The sequence below is a fragment of the Plectrocnemia conspersa genome, unplaced genomic scaffold (genome assembly GCF_051122295.1).
Source record: "Plectrocnemia conspersa isolate PC_06_02 unplaced genomic scaffold, ASM5112229v1 ptg000001l, whole genome shotgun sequence".
NCBI classification, from domain to species: domain Eukaryota; kingdom Metazoa; phylum Arthropoda; class Insecta; order Trichoptera; family Polycentropodidae; genus Plectrocnemia; species Plectrocnemia conspersa.
This window is the reverse complement of record NW_028277165.1, coordinates 29681203-29699879: the sequence shown is the minus strand read 5'-3', so window position 1 is coordinate 29699879 and position 18677 is coordinate 29681203. Positions and strand designations below refer to the sequence as shown.

The 18677-nt window shown below is 27.2% G+C and overlaps 1 protein-coding gene across 5 annotated transcripts in view; it reads left to right on the top strand.

The window, feature by feature from the left end:
- KaiR1D (Kainate-type ionotropic glutamate receptor subunit 1D) overlaps positions 1-18677 on the top strand; it is a 368488-nt gene that overhangs the window by 331672 nt on the left and 18139 nt on the right. For 4 of the 5 annotated variants that reach the window (XM_088201693.1, XM_088201729.1, XM_088201701.1 and 1 more), the window contains 5 exons: positions 828-995; positions 2584-2607; positions 4607-4759; positions 9534-9752; positions 12307-12557. In XM_088201693.1, the coding sequence (XP_088057819.1) occupies positions 828-995; positions 2584-2607; positions 4607-4759; positions 9534-9752; positions 12307-12557 (815 nt within the window). The remainder of the gene's footprint in view (positions 1-827; positions 996-2583; positions 2608-4606; positions 4760-9533; positions 9753-12306; positions 12558-18677) is intronic. The other variant, XM_088201720.1, reaches the window with a different exon arrangement.

The window sequence follows — 18677 nt, the reverse complement described above, 5'->3', positions numbered from 1 at the left end:
TTTAATAAGGTTAGAATAAATATTTATGTATGTAAAAAAATACAATTAAAAATAATTCATGTTAAAATATCTAAATATTTTTTCTTATAAGTTAGAATATATCCTATATACCCAAATAACTTTTAAGTTAGTTTTGACACAAATATACAAATTTGTTGTAAAAAATCATGTTTATTTACTTGGATATAAAATGTAAAAGTAGAAAAGTTAATTGAAATGGCAAGATTGAATTATTTTAAAATATAAAAATATAAAGTTTATCTTAACACAAACAGAGTATAAATCTGCTGAAACTTTCAGATATATAATTGAGTCGAATAATTATTATCTTTAATAAAAATATAGTGTGAATTATCATTGAATACAGTTTTGAGAAAAATCATTTATTCAATACACATACGTATTTTTATATTAAAAGTATATTTTATTTATGCAATATTTATATTCAATCAAAAAAATAATTATTAGAAAATATTTAATATGCACTTATTAGTTTAGAATAAATATTTATGTTAGTAGAAATTATGAATTACACTTACTTAATAAAAACATAATTTACTTTATTAAGCCAATTAATCAATTTTATATATATATACATGTTACGCAAACTAAATTATATTTTTAATTTAAACACAGGAGTTTAACTGTAAAATAATTTTTAAATATTTATTTTAAGCTCATATATCTTATTTTATACTAATACCGTACCTTCAATGCATTTCTTTCTTAAAAATCCATTATTGCTGCTTCTCAGAAAGCTAAAGTGGGAAAGGCGAATGCTTTTATTTTTCGGTAACTTTGTCGTCAAAGGATTCGATTGCTTCCAGGATTTGCACAGCGTCGATCTGGACGAGTTCAAATACGGCGGAACAAACATTACAGCTTTCCGGCTGCTGGACCCCGAGAAGCCGGAAATCCAAAGGGTCGTCAAGGATTGGGTGTACGGTGAGGCGAGATTTGGCCGGAAGCTGCAGCTTGGACCGACGTCCGCAAAGGTACTTTGATACAAACGATATGTCCGCAATTGAATCTCTTGAATAAATATCTATCACCTACATATATAGAAACATACACGCATGCAAACAATCTCCGGATAAATTTTAACATGAAACACAGAAAGCTCCTCCTATAACAAAAATAATATCATTCTTGAATTTATGATTATTAAATCTAGATTTCATAAAAATATCCACAAATTTTTTTTCGCTCAATATCGTCACAACTATTTTATAGCAAATTAATTCCTATTATTTTTTAACTGATTAAGTTTTAGTAATAAAAATATAAAAAAACATTGTATACTAAATATATATTAAACTACACACAGTATCAAAACAAGCTTGATTTATGTATTATACAATTTGTAGATTTTATCGCTTATTAAGAATACCGCCTGAGATCACATACCCCATATAATATATAATAAAATATACACCCTTGTGATATAAAAAGGTATGTGCATGTATGCGCGTAGAACCCATTTTCTGGCATCAGTAATTCATGCGTGTATCAAATATTAATTCAGTTCATATACATACGTATGTATGTATGTGTGGGGCCAGAAATGAAAACTTCTCGCTTCCGGCGTCCCTTCTATCCACTTCCGGAGCGTGACATTTCGCCCAGCAAATTTCCCGGAAGCAAACACGTTTGTTTACATTATTTCCAAATGAAGTTTACGTATACCGCGGTGGCGATGACCCACTGCGACTCATCCTTTTGGATTTTTACACAACCCTTACAGACATAATAAGGTTTGTGTGTAGGCGTATCTGTATTTTATATATATAGTTTTAACCTTAGAAAAAAATATTCTGAGGTAAAATATAGTTTGCTTACGTGGTGTTTTGCGTTGGTTGTACCTTGCTTATAAATTATTTCTAGTTAAAAACCGGTTAGAAAAATATGTTCAATAAATGGATTTTACTGTATATATATATATATATACGTTACTATGTGGTTATTGTTATATATAAGTCAAAATTAACTCTTTGTGATTCTGAGAGATCGCTTGGACGATCGGAGTGAAAGCGGCAGATTTTCTATTAATTTAAATTTGGGCTTTGAAAATCAAAAATAAAATGTAAGCCTAAGCGAAAAATTTGATTCTAGTTCTAATGAAAGTTCCTATTTTATTGGAAGTCATTTTATATGGCACAGACTGTAAAAAAATTTTAAATTCGGATTTCGTGTGGATTTGAACACAAAACATTACTGTTTCACTTATCTGTTTGTAATATCATATATAAAAATGTAAAAAAAACTATAATGCAAACCATGAGAATAAACTCTCATGAGCATAATCTAATGATTCGTTTTTGCATAGTGTATGAATGTATATAGGAAAAAAGTAAAGGTAAAGGAAAAAGTCCGAGCCGTATCCATAAAAGGTATCCCTCAGAGCGATGCCATAAAATATTTATGCGCCGCCGTGTATACACTTTTGAATCCATTTTACATACACGAAATAGCTTTTCTTGATGCCAACAATGAAAAATTTATTTTATATATTATATATTGTGTGTGTATTATATGTTAAATTTATATTTTTTGTATTTTTTTCATGCACGCATCGTGAAAAAGCAGGACAATATGACGTTTATTAAGGTAAGCTTTTAAAATGTTTTTTATACCATGTGAGGGCAAAAACCTCTTTTATGCCACTTTCATTGTTATTTATTATTATTATTATTTATTTAAAGTACCTTGCTGATCTTACGTCTTAGATAGATATATTACATCGATGGCTTAAAGTGTAAAATTGCTAACTTCATAGAAGAATCAAAAAAGCTGAAAATAGAAAAATAAAACAATATATTATTTTTGTAGTGTTTATTTGATGATTTTGGATTTTTGCACTTAAAGCAATCGATACACACATATAAAAATATAATATATATATATACAATATATACATATGTTTAATTTCATATAAAATATATATATTTATATATAAAAATTCAACAATTTTTTAACTGTTTGTTAAAATATTAGAATAATATTTGACAATACAATAATTTTTTTACCAAAACTATAATTAAGATATGTAGAGTACGCTCGGGATAAAAATTCCGGTTTGTTATTGTGTGCGTGAACTGTGTGGCTCAAAACACTTTCGCTAAGAATATTTATTTATTTTATCTTAAAAAAAAACATATGTTTATTTAACATACGTACATCTGAGCTAAGCTGGAAATTTCAACGGACAATTAAAAATTTATTATATAATCGAAGAAACCAGACATTAATGTCATTAATTAAATATTTGCAGAATTCAAAATCTTTCACTAGTCAAAAAAATAATTAAGTCTTTAGCTATTCTTCAAAAGCAAAAAGATATAAAATGGAGAAAGAAATTTTTCGCAGATTGTTTAATGGCTCGACGACTATATTAAATCATTAGAATCCATTGAATAAATTAAAAAAATATCATTGGCGCAACGATAAGAACTATAACTTTTTTAAGACTTACAGAGAATAGTGTAAAAAAACCAACAACGTACGGATTAATGGAAAAATAATTAAAATATTTTAATCCACGGGTAAGAGAACAAATACAGTGTATATTTAAAGCCTTGATATCAATTAACCCAGATATGCCTAAGAAATTTTGTTCTCTTAAAATTTCATTTATAAATAAAAAACAGTGGCACGAGTTTAGTGACCTACCCATGGGACAGTGGGCATATCTGGGTTAAACCAATATCAACACAAAATTATTTAAAATAAATCACTAGAGAAGATCGAACTTCTGTGCCACACTGCACTTTAATGACGAATACCAGCGTTGACGAATCAGCGACTGTCCTTAAAAGAGAAAACGAGACAACGAAGTACAGTCCGTCCAAGATATGAACGCTCATCGTCACAGTATTGGTGAGAAAATATAATAGGGTGACTATGTGAAATTACAAGTGAAATTAATTTTTTAATTTAATTTATTGCGGAAAGTGTAAAATATCACTTTCTTACTTATTTTGTTTATTTATATACATATTTAACTCAAAAACATGATAGCAGTTATGGATGGTTGAATATCTGTTAAATATAATATTTTTTAAAATACCAATAGAATATTACAGGAATTGTTTTATTAATTATTAAATTACACAACATGACAATAATTTATAATAAAAATATAACAAATTATAATTTTTAGTTCAATTACCAACATATGGTCACCCTACCACTTAAAACAACCCTGATTTAGTATTAGTAACGTTCTCCTATCGGTGTAAACAAATTCGCAGAAAACTGTATATGTATGCATGCATGCGTACACGCACCCGTATTTCCAACACAACGATGATGAGCGCTAACATCTTGGATGGACTATACACGCTACATCGCTTCTCCCTCTCATATACATTTAAGTTATAAACTAGTAACATTTTATTGCTAAATAAAATACAATACTAAGGGAGGTTCAATTAGAATAAAAAAAAATATTTTAAATTTAATATTTTAATAAATTAACAACATTATGATATGTCTTAATTATATGAAATTTGTTTTTATTATTAAATTTAACCTGTTTTATTATTATACAAAAAGCATCACGAAATCGTCTAATTTGTATAATACAACACTAATATATTTTTTTTAGACGGAAACAGCTCTTATGTACGACGCAGTGCATTTATTTGCAAAAGCTCTTCACGACTTGGACACATCTCAGCAAATCGACGTTAAACCCTTATCTTGCGATGCGGAAGACACTTGGCCACATGGCTACAGCTTAATAAACTACATGAAAGTGGTGAGTCATATATTTTGCTAAAGCTCTTCGAAAACCCTTTATTAAATAACTAAATTAAAGCTCGAGTCCTTTAACGATTGTACTTCTTTCGACTTCACGATTAATTAGGTCATTTTTTTGTGACTGTAAAGTTAATCAAGTATCGTATTTTCCTTGTTTGAATGTATTTGAATATTTTAAAGCTTTGTACTTTGCTTTGTATGGGGAGGGTTTTGGCTTTGGTTCGCAAAACTCGCGGCAGTTTGTTTTAGTCGAACAATAGACCTCTGGCAGGTACATGCACATAAAAATGCTACCCTTTTGCCAGCGAGTAAGCAAAGTAATAAATTTTACATTTTTTACCACCGCATCCAATCGATGATGCTAAAAGAAAATTAAATTTAAAAAGCTACTGATACTCAAAGATGAATTTAATCGATTTAGTTTGCTAGAACTAAAACAGTTTAATAATGTTCAAATAGGTTTATCGAATCGTTTCGTAGACTTATTCGCTCATGGTGCATATTTTATATTGGACGTTCAAAACAAGCGGTAAAGTTGGAACGGTTCATTTAACTGCTGATTCAGCGTTAATTTTAATCGCGGAAATACGAATGAAATCTTCGAGTTTTTGCTTTTTATGATTGCTTTGCGAATCTGCATCGCAGTGTTTAATATATTAACATAGTCGTAGTTAGCAGATATATTTTAAGGTTGCTATAATTATAAATAAACATTAAACACATGCTAATACTAATAATAAAAATTATGATAATTATAAACATGAAATAATTCATTATAATGGATTTATTTATTTATTAAACATTTAAATAATATTAATTATAAAAAATCCTTTCTAAATATATATTAATTATTGTTAGCTAATTATAAAACACTGCTGAGTTTTTATCCTGGGTAGCAAATACTATTTCTTTTTTCTTCTTCATTGATATTATATCACTGCACAATATATAAAGTGATGCAAAATACTAATATTAAAAAAATTTACTATTTATTTTTACGATCCTAAGTAATATTCTTACTGTCAAAAAAAACCTAATTTTTTAATTCACTTTTTAAAAATATTAGTATGTTTATAAATATTTAACTACTTCTCAAGTAATTGAAATTGAAATTAGTGAATAAAATATACTTAGAATCCAGGCGCGTACGGTGAGATACATTCTTTTCGCTCGCTCCCGTGTTAAGTGACGGGAGTGAGTGAGAGATAAGGGCGTGCGTTACATGCGTTCCGCACGTCCACTTCTTCTCACTCACTCTCATCACTTAACACGCAAGCGAGTGAAAGGGAATGCATCTTACCGTACGCGCCTGTGTACAATCTCAAATAATTAATGCTTATTTTAGCTTCACAAATTAATATCGTGAAGAATAAATAAACCCTAGCTAGGTTGTACATAAATTAAAAACAATAAAAAGCTTCTTCAGCTAATAAAAAATATATTTAATTTTTTAAAAATAAGTTTTAGAGCCGCAATGGCAGCAAATCTTATAAATCAGAGTTACATTTTATAATTATACAAATAAAGCGTTTGTGAGTGGGTAGTTAGTGTCAGCGTATAAAACGCTAAAACAGCGCTAGTTAACATGACAACGCTTTTCTGATTGGTATTGACTATATTCTTATAGATTTTCTTAGAGCATTTTATTAAATCGAAAAGCTTATAAATCACTAATTAATAAAAATTGCAATTTTTATACCAAAAAAATACTAAAATAATGAAATTAGATAGTATATTACTCCGTTAGCAAAAATATGTTTATATAAAAATACTCATTTTTTATGCAAAAAAATAATATATGTAGAGTTTAAAAAACTTAATATTTTAAATTAACTTTGAGATTATTTTTGTTTTAAGAAGTTTAAATTAAATTAAATAAATAATCAAAAGTAAGCAAAACTTTTTAACACATTAAATACCATGGGCACAAATTTGTAACACATATTGTAACGTTTTTAGCAAAAAATGCTAATATAATATAAACTATAAAGTCTTATAAAATTTATTGTACACAATCATCTGTATCTTTTATGTGTCTCAATTAACATTTAATATTGCATTTTTATTACTTAAATCTTGTTATTATTTGTTGGATTTCCTACGCATATTTTTTAATCCCTAACTTATTTTATTGCCCTTCCAAAGTTTTATTATTTTAGTCTTCACTTACAGCTAGTGACTTCAAAAACATTTTTTAATTTTAATGTTACCCTATTAAAAAAAAGATGAATATAAAATTCAAAACGTTAACTATAAAATAACGCTAACTAACTTTTAATGCAATGTATAAACAAAGTTTACATTATGCAGCTATTAAAATAAAATAAAGCTTTAAATAAAATGCTAAGTCTTTCAGGTAATTAAGGATTTAAAATATGATTTTTCATTAAAGCAAAAATATATTTTTACTAAAAGAATATCATTTGCTTACTTTGCGTTATCAAATATTTTGTTGACATTGATATTTATTTTACTAATCTTAATAGTAATTCAATAAACATACTTTATATCCTCAAATAAAAAGATCTTTTCTAAAAAATATTTTTTATCTATACAGTGAATGTGTATTTTTCAGTCAAGTTATATTTTCACTGTCTTAGTGAAAAAATATCGAAATACATTCTTACTGTTAGATATATATCATATATATATATATATACTAGAAAAAATATTATTTAACTGATAAATATTGCTCTAAAATGTCTATGACTTCACTTCACAGTTGCAAAACGTTTACTTACTGTTTAAACCCAAACCCAACCTAACTTTCGTTTAATTATTTTTTTTATGTTAGGCTTAGTGAATGGACTTTTTGCAGCCACTATAGTGAATGTGTATTTTTAATGAAGTAATATTTTTACTAGTATAAATATAATTGTGCTTTATAGTCTTTTTAAAAATATATCAAGCTATTGATTTATAATTTTACTGACCAATTTCATTGAAAGTAAATTTATTTTTTTGCACAGATGATCTATATAATAGTATAATTACGTTTGAAATATTTTCGCCGATTAACTATTTTTTTTAATTGAAAATCGGTGGTGGCGTACGTGACGTTCACAACTGTCAGTTGAAGACCATTACTTATGTCGTTTTTAACACGTTTTACGCTTGTCAAATGTCAATTTAAAGCAGTAAATAATTATACTAACACCCATAAGATAAATTATTTTTTATTAGTAAAAATATATATCTATCAGTGACGTGCCGTCCATACATGCGGTAGATTCAAAACGTCAACAGCATGTACCGTGCATGCGAATCTACCGCATGTATGGACGGCACTCCACTGATATCTACCGTTAAAATAGATTCCGTTGTGATTTCACTGTAGCAAATATAAGTTTATATATTTACTTGATTATTAAGTTTAATGTTACATTAAAAAGCGATTAGACGCGACTCTAAGAACCGACAATTAATGCGTTGTTACACTATGTCTATAGCATTGTATTTATAGGTCGCATATTTAATGTCGCAATAGTTAACAAGTTTTCCCTCCCAACCGCTACTATAAACTACTCCGCCTCTAATAGATCATATAACCAAACACAATTAGGGGAATGCCAATACAAACATTATTCCCATTATTTTGCTTTTGCAGCAAACTTCCGAACTGCTTGCCCTTCCAACGGATAATTATTATAGTTTGCAACGAACACAAAGGATCATCGTCAAACATTTCGGGGATGGTTTTAGAGATAAATAATGTTTACTTGTGCAAACGTGACCCGGTTTTTGATGCATAAAACTAACTGTGTTTGCGATAGTAAACCGGAAATTGAAATCAAGCGATCGGCGATATTTGTTTTAACGTTAAATACAAAGTAATTCATCCTTTATTAATATAAAATAAATATTACATTTTCAATGTAAATTTAGAGATTTTTTGATTTATTAAAAAGTTGAGAAAAACAGCTGTTATATAATTAATATTTTACGCAGTTTGCGATTTATATAACTTATTAAATAGTCCGTGATAATTACTATACGTTTTGAATTTAAAAGCCGTTAATAAATCTAGTATAATATAGAACATATTATCAGTGTTTTGCAGAGTAGAATGAGAGAATAACTTTTAAACAATACTGCCCTGTGTTCTTATACATACTACTGCATCCCTCCCGGCGAATTACTAATCACACATTTAAGTTCATGATGATTACGCGTTGCAGAATGTTACCGTTTACTATTTTTTTATTTTAAATAAAATAAAAAAATATGTGGTATAAATATTTTAAAGACTGTTTATTAAAATATGTAGTAAAATATTCTTTGAGATACTAATATAAAAATCCAATTTCATATTCATAAAAAATGCAATTACATAAAAAAATGACGGCATCTACTAAAATTGATTACACATAGATTAACAAATTTTAGATCTATGTATTTTTTATGATAAACCATTTTGAACAATAAAATTTACAACCTCTTTTACATATACACATGTATCTACAGTATTACATAGCGAATAGTACGTATAACAGAAGTTAACCGAGTGTGCTTATTGAATGGAAATTTATGGAAATCTGCCTTGAATTTACGACTGTTAAAATAGTTTACGGATGAACCTTAACGCGATATATGAGGGTTATATTTCAACATATATCGACTACGTGCTATTGACGTATTCATTTATATTATTTTTAATATGAGTTTTAAAAGTCTAAATTTAATTTAATATTAAATAAATTAAAATAGTTTGTGATGAGTAAACAAGCAATTTTCTAAAAGTAATTTATATTTATCATGTTTTACGTTTGCAGGTCGAGATGAAGGGTCTCACGGGTGTCATAAAATTCGATCACGAGGGATTCAGAAGCGATTTCTCACTCGATATAGTCGAACTGAGCAAAGACGGCTTAAGAAAGGTCGGCACGTGGAATTCCTCAGAAGGCGTGAACTACACGAGGACTTACGGGGAGTCTCAGAGAGAAATTGTGGAGATACTGCAGAACAAAACTTTAGTCGTCACTACAATATTGGTAAGAATATTAATATGTTTTTTATTTTATTAATAATAATCGATCTTTGAATTATTTTTAATATATATATATATTTGACGCTCTTTAAATATAATACATACTAATGAAACCCACTTCTTGTTTCAAAATCTAATTTGCATAGTGTAATTTTAACGTGTTATATTTTTTGTTGTTGAAAACAACGACCAAAGTGGTTCCGTGCTTCCAACGCCACAGGCTGAGCTTTATGAGAGTATTTTTTTAATTTTTCACTGTGTTTCGTGTAAACATTGTATTATGGTGCATAGAAATTAAAAATGTTTACTTATAAAAATATTGTATTTTTATAAACTTCCGTAAAAAATATTAATTAAAACATTTTTTTGTATCTCACTTTATCTAGAGAGTTTTAAATGTATCTAGAGTAGCTTATTTATATTTTAGCTTGATATTTATAGAATTTTTTTTTTAAACAGAACCTCGTGGTACATATTTTTAATTTAATATGATGTGCTAAGACCCTAACGTTTTTTTATATATATTTTTGATAAATTTATACATTTATTTTTATTTTAAATCAACATATAATTTTATACAAAAAAAATACGTTGCACATCTGCTTTTTTTAAATATATATTAACCCTTTCGTTGCCATTATCCGATATAACAGATTTTGCAGGATCTAAAGCGGATATAAATGTAATAATGAGATACATTTTTATTGAGTTGTATGATATTTTATTGCACTATATGTGTACAAATATATTTTTTATTAATTGGCAAATAATAGTTTAATATACAAAAACATATAAAATTTAACTGCAAAAAATGTATGTGTTAAAAATGAATTGGTTGCATAATATTTTAAATTTAAAAAAACGTTCGGTTAAAAATAGAAATACTAAATGTATTTTTGCCAAATATTATGCTTATTATTAACAACATAAAAGACATAACTATTTACAAGTTTAACCCTGCTTAAAAAAATATAGTAAATACTTGATGAATTAAACTATAAACAACAGTAAAAACAAATTACATTTAATTTGACAATTAATTTTTTTTTGTATCTTATGTAGTAGTTTATGTAATTCCCTTAGTACGGATTTTTTTACTGGCATTGTATTAAGATTCTTTGCAGTAACTTGAACAATTCACTCTGGTGTACTATATTTAGATGTAAAAATTACAGTAACTAATAAATACACATATTTATATTTTCAATTTTTTTAGTCAAAATTTTTTTTTTTTCACATTAATAGAGACGCTATTATTTAAACTTTAATTATTAACAATCTACATTAACACCATTGAATATATTGGACAAATTCGCTTTTCCAAGATAAAAAAATAGATACACGAGAAGAAGATACACATTTGATAGGCATTTAAAGATTTTTTTAGTGAAGATTTTTTTTTATAGTTTTATTTACACTGTCAAGATTTTAAAAGGTAACTGAAATGCTTCTGATTCTAACATATATTATACAATTTTGTATATCTTACACTGATTATATACTATGTTGATACAAAAAACAAATTTTAGTATTGCCATATATCAGTTAAAATAAATTTTTATTTATTTTTAAAAAAATTAAAAATTAAAAAGATATTTAATATTTATATAAAACTGCAAATTTCCAACGATATATGTATAGATATCTTAATTTGTTCAAAACTTATGATTATTACTTAATAACATAATGTAAGAACCTAAAATAGGCACTTAGTAACTACAAAATCGCGATCTTATTCTCGATACAAAATTACCTAAAATAAAAGTTACTCTTACACTGAATACTAAATTTTGATTTGTCGTTTTTATGGCATCAATTTATAAAAACTATTTTATATGAACTCTAATGGTTGCCACAATTAATAAAATTCTTAATATTTTTCTATGTTTTATTACAATTTTAAATATAAAAAACTAATATCCGAATTTGATTTATACAAAAAAAAAATTTTTTTTTAAATGTTTATTGTATCCTGCAGAAAATGATTGACGTTCTTGTTCAAGACCTAAATTTTCCAAATTTAACTAAATATATTAATCATCTGAACTTGCTTTTATACATTAATTTATTTAATAAAATATTTTTGTATTTTTAAAACAAATTAAAGCACATGTCTATAACCTTAATTGATTATTTTAAACTCGATACTTATATTATCAAAGTATTTTACTAGAAGCTTAAAGTATTTTTTTAGTTACCAAAAAAAATCATATTTTGAAATTTATTCAAAACAAAACGTTTTATTAAAACCGATAAACTCTAAAGATGTACTGAAAAGAAGTGACATATTTCTTTTTACAATAAAAAAATATATACATATTCTCTAAAATATTTTGTAAAACCTTTTAGACTTTGTATAAAAATATTTTGAAACACATGCTTTTTTAATTAAATTTATCAAAGCAATAAAAAATATTTTTATTTTTTTACAAATTTATCTGAACGGACTGAAGTTTTTTTTTGTCTATGAACTAACGATTATTCTAATATGTTTTCTGTGAAAAGCTTATAATAAATTAATAAAAGTGTTTTATTTCATGTAATTATGTTATTTACAGAGCTCTCCATACTGCATGAGAAAAGAAGCTAGCGAGAAGCTTACAGGAAACGCTCAATTTGAAGGATACGCCATCGATTTGATACACGAAATATCAAAGATTTTGATGTTCAACTATACATTCAGACTTGTTCCTGATGGAAGATACGGCTCGTACAACAGAGAGACGAGAGAGTGGGATGGAATGGTTAGAGAACTTCTGGATCAGAGAGCGGACTTGGCAATAGCCGACCTCACTATCACCTTCGACAGGTAAGTCGCAGTTAATATTTTACACTGTTTAGTACAATCGTGGAAATTTGCCAAGAGTTCCAAAAATATATGCCGTGAATTCCCAGACGTGTAATAATATAAAACTATGACTAAAAATGAATTTATTTATAGATCATTTTTATTAAAAGCTTCTCTCATATAAATTATTACAGTACACATTTAGCATTATACATACTTTTTCTGATTTCCTTAGCTTAAATATAAATTAAATGCGTAAGGAAAATTCAAACCACTTTAATAATTGTGCATCTACCTTTACATTAATACCATGTGATATATCAGACCATTCCAGATTGTCATGATTCAAATAGAATATTGCATTTAATTAGAATAATCTTGTTTTATCTGCACTGACAATGTTTTTCATATCGTGAACGAAAACTTGTGCCAAAAATGATTATATAAATAACAAAAAAAATGTATATTGATTTGTTTGTGTTTGTTGGCAATTCCATTTATCATATATTTTTTATTCAATATACATGACAGTTGTGATACAAATTTAATGGTTTTCTGTTAACTATGAACTAAAAATATTTTTAATCGCCGCTCTACGTTTGTCACTATATGTTTTTTAATTGGCTTTCATATAGTATATCGTCATAAAAATAATGAAACTAAAGGCGTTCATACATTTTTCGGTAAAAAAATCGTTCATATTTAATAAAAACATTCCAAACATTCGAGACATATTGCGAAAAAATACTAACATCCATGACGCAGACGTAATGAAATAAATTTACAAAGAATTCTTGCCGTACATTTCTTTTATGGAAAAAAGGTAAAACTCCACCTGTCTGAATCAAATTACGTGAATTTTTGAAGAGCGCAATAATTGTGGTGTACTATTTCTGCGATGGAGCAACACAGCCAATGAACATTTTCTCTCTTTTTTAAATTAATTGAGGAGCTTTTTTTCTCTCACAAAGGATAGGTACCGAAATAACGGAGGGGCTCTCTTTTTTTCTATACCGGTCATCATTATCCCTCGCGAGAAAAGGGTTACACAATGAACGGCTCGTTTACAAACGATGCCAATGTACCTCTTCTTTTCTCTTCTGCTTTTCTTCCTTCTCTTAGGTGTGTATAAATGAAGTAAGACACTCGAATCCTTAACAAATTGCCGCTCTCCCCTTTCTCTATATTGGATATAACAATATTTCTTTTTTAGGCGTGAGGGCGAATAAATTTTAAATGAAAGAGATTTAAAGAATGTCGATTGTAATATATATTGCTTATTACATTTTTATTTCTTATCATAAGATTTATAGGATATCAGACATTTAAGCGCTCAGTCCTGTAATGTTACTCCTAATGAAAAAATATAGTAATTTTAAAATTCTCTATAAAAAATAAAATTGACTTTTAATTTAATTAGGTATTATATCAATATGATTATTAAAAACCATTTATATGGTTATCTAATGTTTTCAATTTAAAATTCAATTATAATAATAAATTCGTTCTTATTATTACTTTTATTTGACTTTTATAGATTTCTTTTTATTATAAATTTTATTTAATTGCAACAACTTATAAATTTAAGAATTTAATAGCAACGGTTTTTAGTTACATATCTGTGATAAATATTTATTTTTATTACAATTTCTATTTTTACATTTTTATTCCTTTTTTATACAATAAATTTAACGTCGATATCATTAAAACAATGGCAGTTACTATTTCCTTGAAAACCAAAAAATATAAATGAAAAAAAAAACAGTCTTTCAATTTATTTATCCTTAATACTATTTTTCAATATAAAAATATATAAAAAAAAATATATTTTTTTTGCTTTGATTTATTTTACTGCTTTTTTTATATTAGTGTGTGATAATAAATTTGTTTTTAACACCTTTTTATAATTAAATTTCGCTAAATTATTTTACATTTTAATGTATTACATTATTTGGATTTTGTGAAAACAATATATATAAATTCAGAGGCTATTATTAATCTTATAAAAAAATTTTTTTATAAGATTATTAAATAATTTTTTTGTTATTGTCATTTATTTCGTACTCTCAAAACAGTGAAAGATCGACCACCGTACATGTACGGCGATACCGCTCAAAGGGCTAACAAACTTTTTGAGGTATATGCAAAATTTATTTAGTTCGGAAGCTCGTTAGAACTCACATAATTGGCAAAAAATGTAAAAAAAAATAATTTAATTTCTATTGAAAAACTTTTTTTTATGATATTTTCTTATTTCTTAACATAGTAGCGATTTTTTTTATATTGTTATTTTATTAAAATAGTGGTTTATGTTGTCTAACGAACATAGCTGAGATATTTACAATATTATTTTTAGAATAAATTTTGTAAAGTTTTTGCTACAAATGGTGGCTATTTAAAATTTAAAATAAATTGTATCGTTACAAAAAAAAACGTTAAAAATGTTACAATAACTGCCGTTGTTTTAATGATATTCTCAAAAAGCCATAAATACTTAACATATATTTTTATATTATTTTAATTTATATTTTATAAAATTTCCAATATTAATTAATTTTGCTCAGTTTTTAAGAAGATCCTGTCCTAAAATTTTATTATATTTCTTACAAATATGTATATTGTATACATGAGTTTTTCTGCAATAAGTATAATACTTAAAAAATCTATTTCAAATATCTTATACTGGAACCTAATGAAATTTTTAATATTTTTATAATATTAAGCGTTAAGGATATTACTTAAATGATGTATGTTTCGAGATAATCGACTACGAAGTTATTCAAGTGTTTCAGAATATTAAAAGCCACATTAATTCATATGTCATCACTGTTTGTTAAAGCTGGGCTAAAAGATTAAAATATTAAGCTTAGGTTGCCATTTTATTATCATATTACTATTTTATATAATTACACAAAATGAGTAAATGAAAAATGCCCTGTTATGTATCATTTTATATTTTTTAATTTTGAAATGGTTATAAGTTTTAAAAAATAAGTTTTTAATAATCGCAATTAAATATATATGGTTGAAAATTTTTTCACAAAAAGCAATATTGATTTGAAAGTTTAGTTAAACAAGAACTGCATTTTAATAAATTGCTTGAACAAGTAATACATTAACATTTTCTATAAACAATAATTTTAATTGCATACGAACAACATTATTTAAATTTATCTAGAACTATCACTAACTATAGAGCTGCACAAAGGCATAACTTTCTAATTTAATTACAGTTGCACGCTTCTCTCACTAAGAGCCATTTAAAGTTCGATCATGTATTTATTTATTAAAATATCAGATGATAGGTGACCTATATAAATGAAATTTTGATTTGCCACTTAAGTATTAAAAAAATAATAGCAATAAGATCCACAGATTATCTGAGAAGCCTGCATGGCTTATTAAACACTCGATGGTGTCTAGAATACTAGCATTAGTTTATGACACACATTCGCAGCAAAAGGAATACTTTTATTTATTTAGCCCAACTCTTTTTTTATTGCGATGGCACTAACCGTCACATTATTTCTTCACCCTCGTCACAGGAAACAGTCCAACGTCATAAAAAGGGCACGGACCAAAGGGTGTAGGCGCTGGCGAAAAATCGACCGGGAAAAAGCCGTTTAAATTTTTTCGGTCGTCCTTTTTTTAATAAAATAAACGTCGGTATTTTGGAAAAAGCCCCAAAGGGACATTAACCGATCCTCTGTCCAATTATGTCGTCTGCATATTATTTTGGAAAGTTCAAAAAAGGCGGTTTGTTGGGTTTGTTTATGACGCTTATGTTTAAGCAGTGCGTATCCATAATTGATCGCTTTTAGCATATGGGACATATTTTTGCATGATTAAGCCACAGGTAATTTGGGTTTAAAATATATTTTCCTTCACATAAGTTTTATTATTAATCAGTGAGCATTTTATTTGTAAACCTTACAAACAAACTGGCAAGTTAAATCCGGATGAATTACAATTTGTAAAACGTTTTTAATATAATTAGATCGTACATATGTATCCATAAACGGAATAATTATAAATCGCAAAAGCTCGAGTGTTTTATTATTTATTAAATAATATAAATTAATGTATGTATATATGTTAATGCTCTTTTTCCTTAGATCTTTAAATATCTTATAGTGTAAAATACACCTTATATCTTTCTCACCTTCGACTCAATTATCTTTCTCCGTTCTCACACATTCAAAATATTTACATTCAGTACCCTCAACGATAACAAACCATCCCGGATGCGGCACTGCGAAGTGAATTTGGTGAAATACATCAGTCGTAGAATTAGTCGTCGAGGAGTGACGCTCACAGGATGTAATTAGTCGACAAAGTGGTATGGAATCGAGAACGTCCCAGCGGTGGATAAAAGCAGCGCCCTGGGCGTTAACGGCGTTGGAAAATACGCCCCTGAATTATACACGGACCACACCGCTCGCAGGCAGTAAGAACGTCGCGCGTCCCTAGGCGAAACGGCTTTTCAACGGGGTCAATATATTATAACATACGGTGTGGATGATATAAATTTATCACTATATGTGTATAAGACATTTTCATGCTAGTTATAATAAGAGATATTATATACATCATAATATGATACATATAAAAGCCTAGATGGATATGTACATATAGATGGCATTGAATGTGTGTTAATTTACTGATACATAAGTGAAATGAAAATGAGTGATTGTGAAAAGTTAAACTCTATTATTTTTGGCGGACTTGAAAGAAAATAAAATTATGTAGTTTTCTACTAAGAAAAAAAGTAGCAAAAAAATAATTATATGTGAATCAATTAACACAAACTACACAGTTTTAAAGTGAACACTTTTAAACTATTAATTTAATGTATACAAATATGTGTAATGGTTTTTCATGATAGTTTTCAAGGAAAAAGTAAACATTTGTAACCCTTGTAAAAAATGATTAAAGAAAATAATCAAGAGGTTAAAAGTTTTAAGTTAATTTTTTTTTATCATTTATCTGAGATTTTAAAAACGTGCTTTTTAAAAAACCGTCATACAATCTTTAACTTTTAGTGACTATTGCACAAATAAAACAATTAGCAAAAATTCTGATCATATATGATCAAAATAGACATGTAATTATATTTTAGAATACGTCAATATATTAAATATAAAAAATAATGTCTATATATATATATATATATATATATATAACAGCAAATATGATTTCAGTTAAAACTATCACGTTTTAAAAATATTTAACAATTTTAGTAATTTACATTAATATGATATACTTACATATCCTAATATTACACAAAGTTTTGCTTAAAAATAAATAAAAATATAAAGCAGTTAGAATTAAAAGTAAAATATGTCTGACAATCAAACAATCACATTTGTTTAGAATTTTTGCTGTATTAAATTTTTTTGTATGCAATTTTCATTTGTGCATTATCTGGTCACCCTTAATTTTAAATAGTGCTTATTTGAATATTTTTAGGCTTTTTTTTAAGAAACACGAATTTTTTAATGTTTTTTTTGGGTCTTATTTTTAGAAGTCGCGTTAATTTACTGTAACCAAGATGATTATTTATCAACAAGAACACATGACAATAGCGTAAATAATAAGTCCACACACAAAAGCCCTTGTTACGACCAGAAGAAATCACATAAATAGCACGCAAGTGTTCCTACTGTAAATATTCTGCGTCATTGAAAGAATATTTCTATTTTGCGAAACGGTCACAGAAACATTTGGATCTCAAAAATCTCCTATGCAGTATACGACCATGGACAATACTCATCAAGCAAATGTCGCTTTTTAAAGGCCTATACCTATTTTGCTGTTTTAAGATACGAACACATCTATCAGCTGGATGATTGCTGCATGATTGTGATTGGTCAGCAAGCTTTGCTGTTCTAAATATTAAAGCCTGAACTTCGATGAGGAGAGGGCAGTTACAAGCAGCCACTTGAAGAGACCAGCGGATTCACCCTGCTTGGCAGATGCGCCTCCACCGACAGACGATAAGATACGACCTGAGATTTCCGATTAAGATCATCGCAGCAAGAGGAACTGACTCCATATAGGATCTATCACGGACATCATCCCTCCGCCAGCTTTTCCACCACTTTTTGGATAAACATCTCGCCATTTATCGTCTATCGCAAA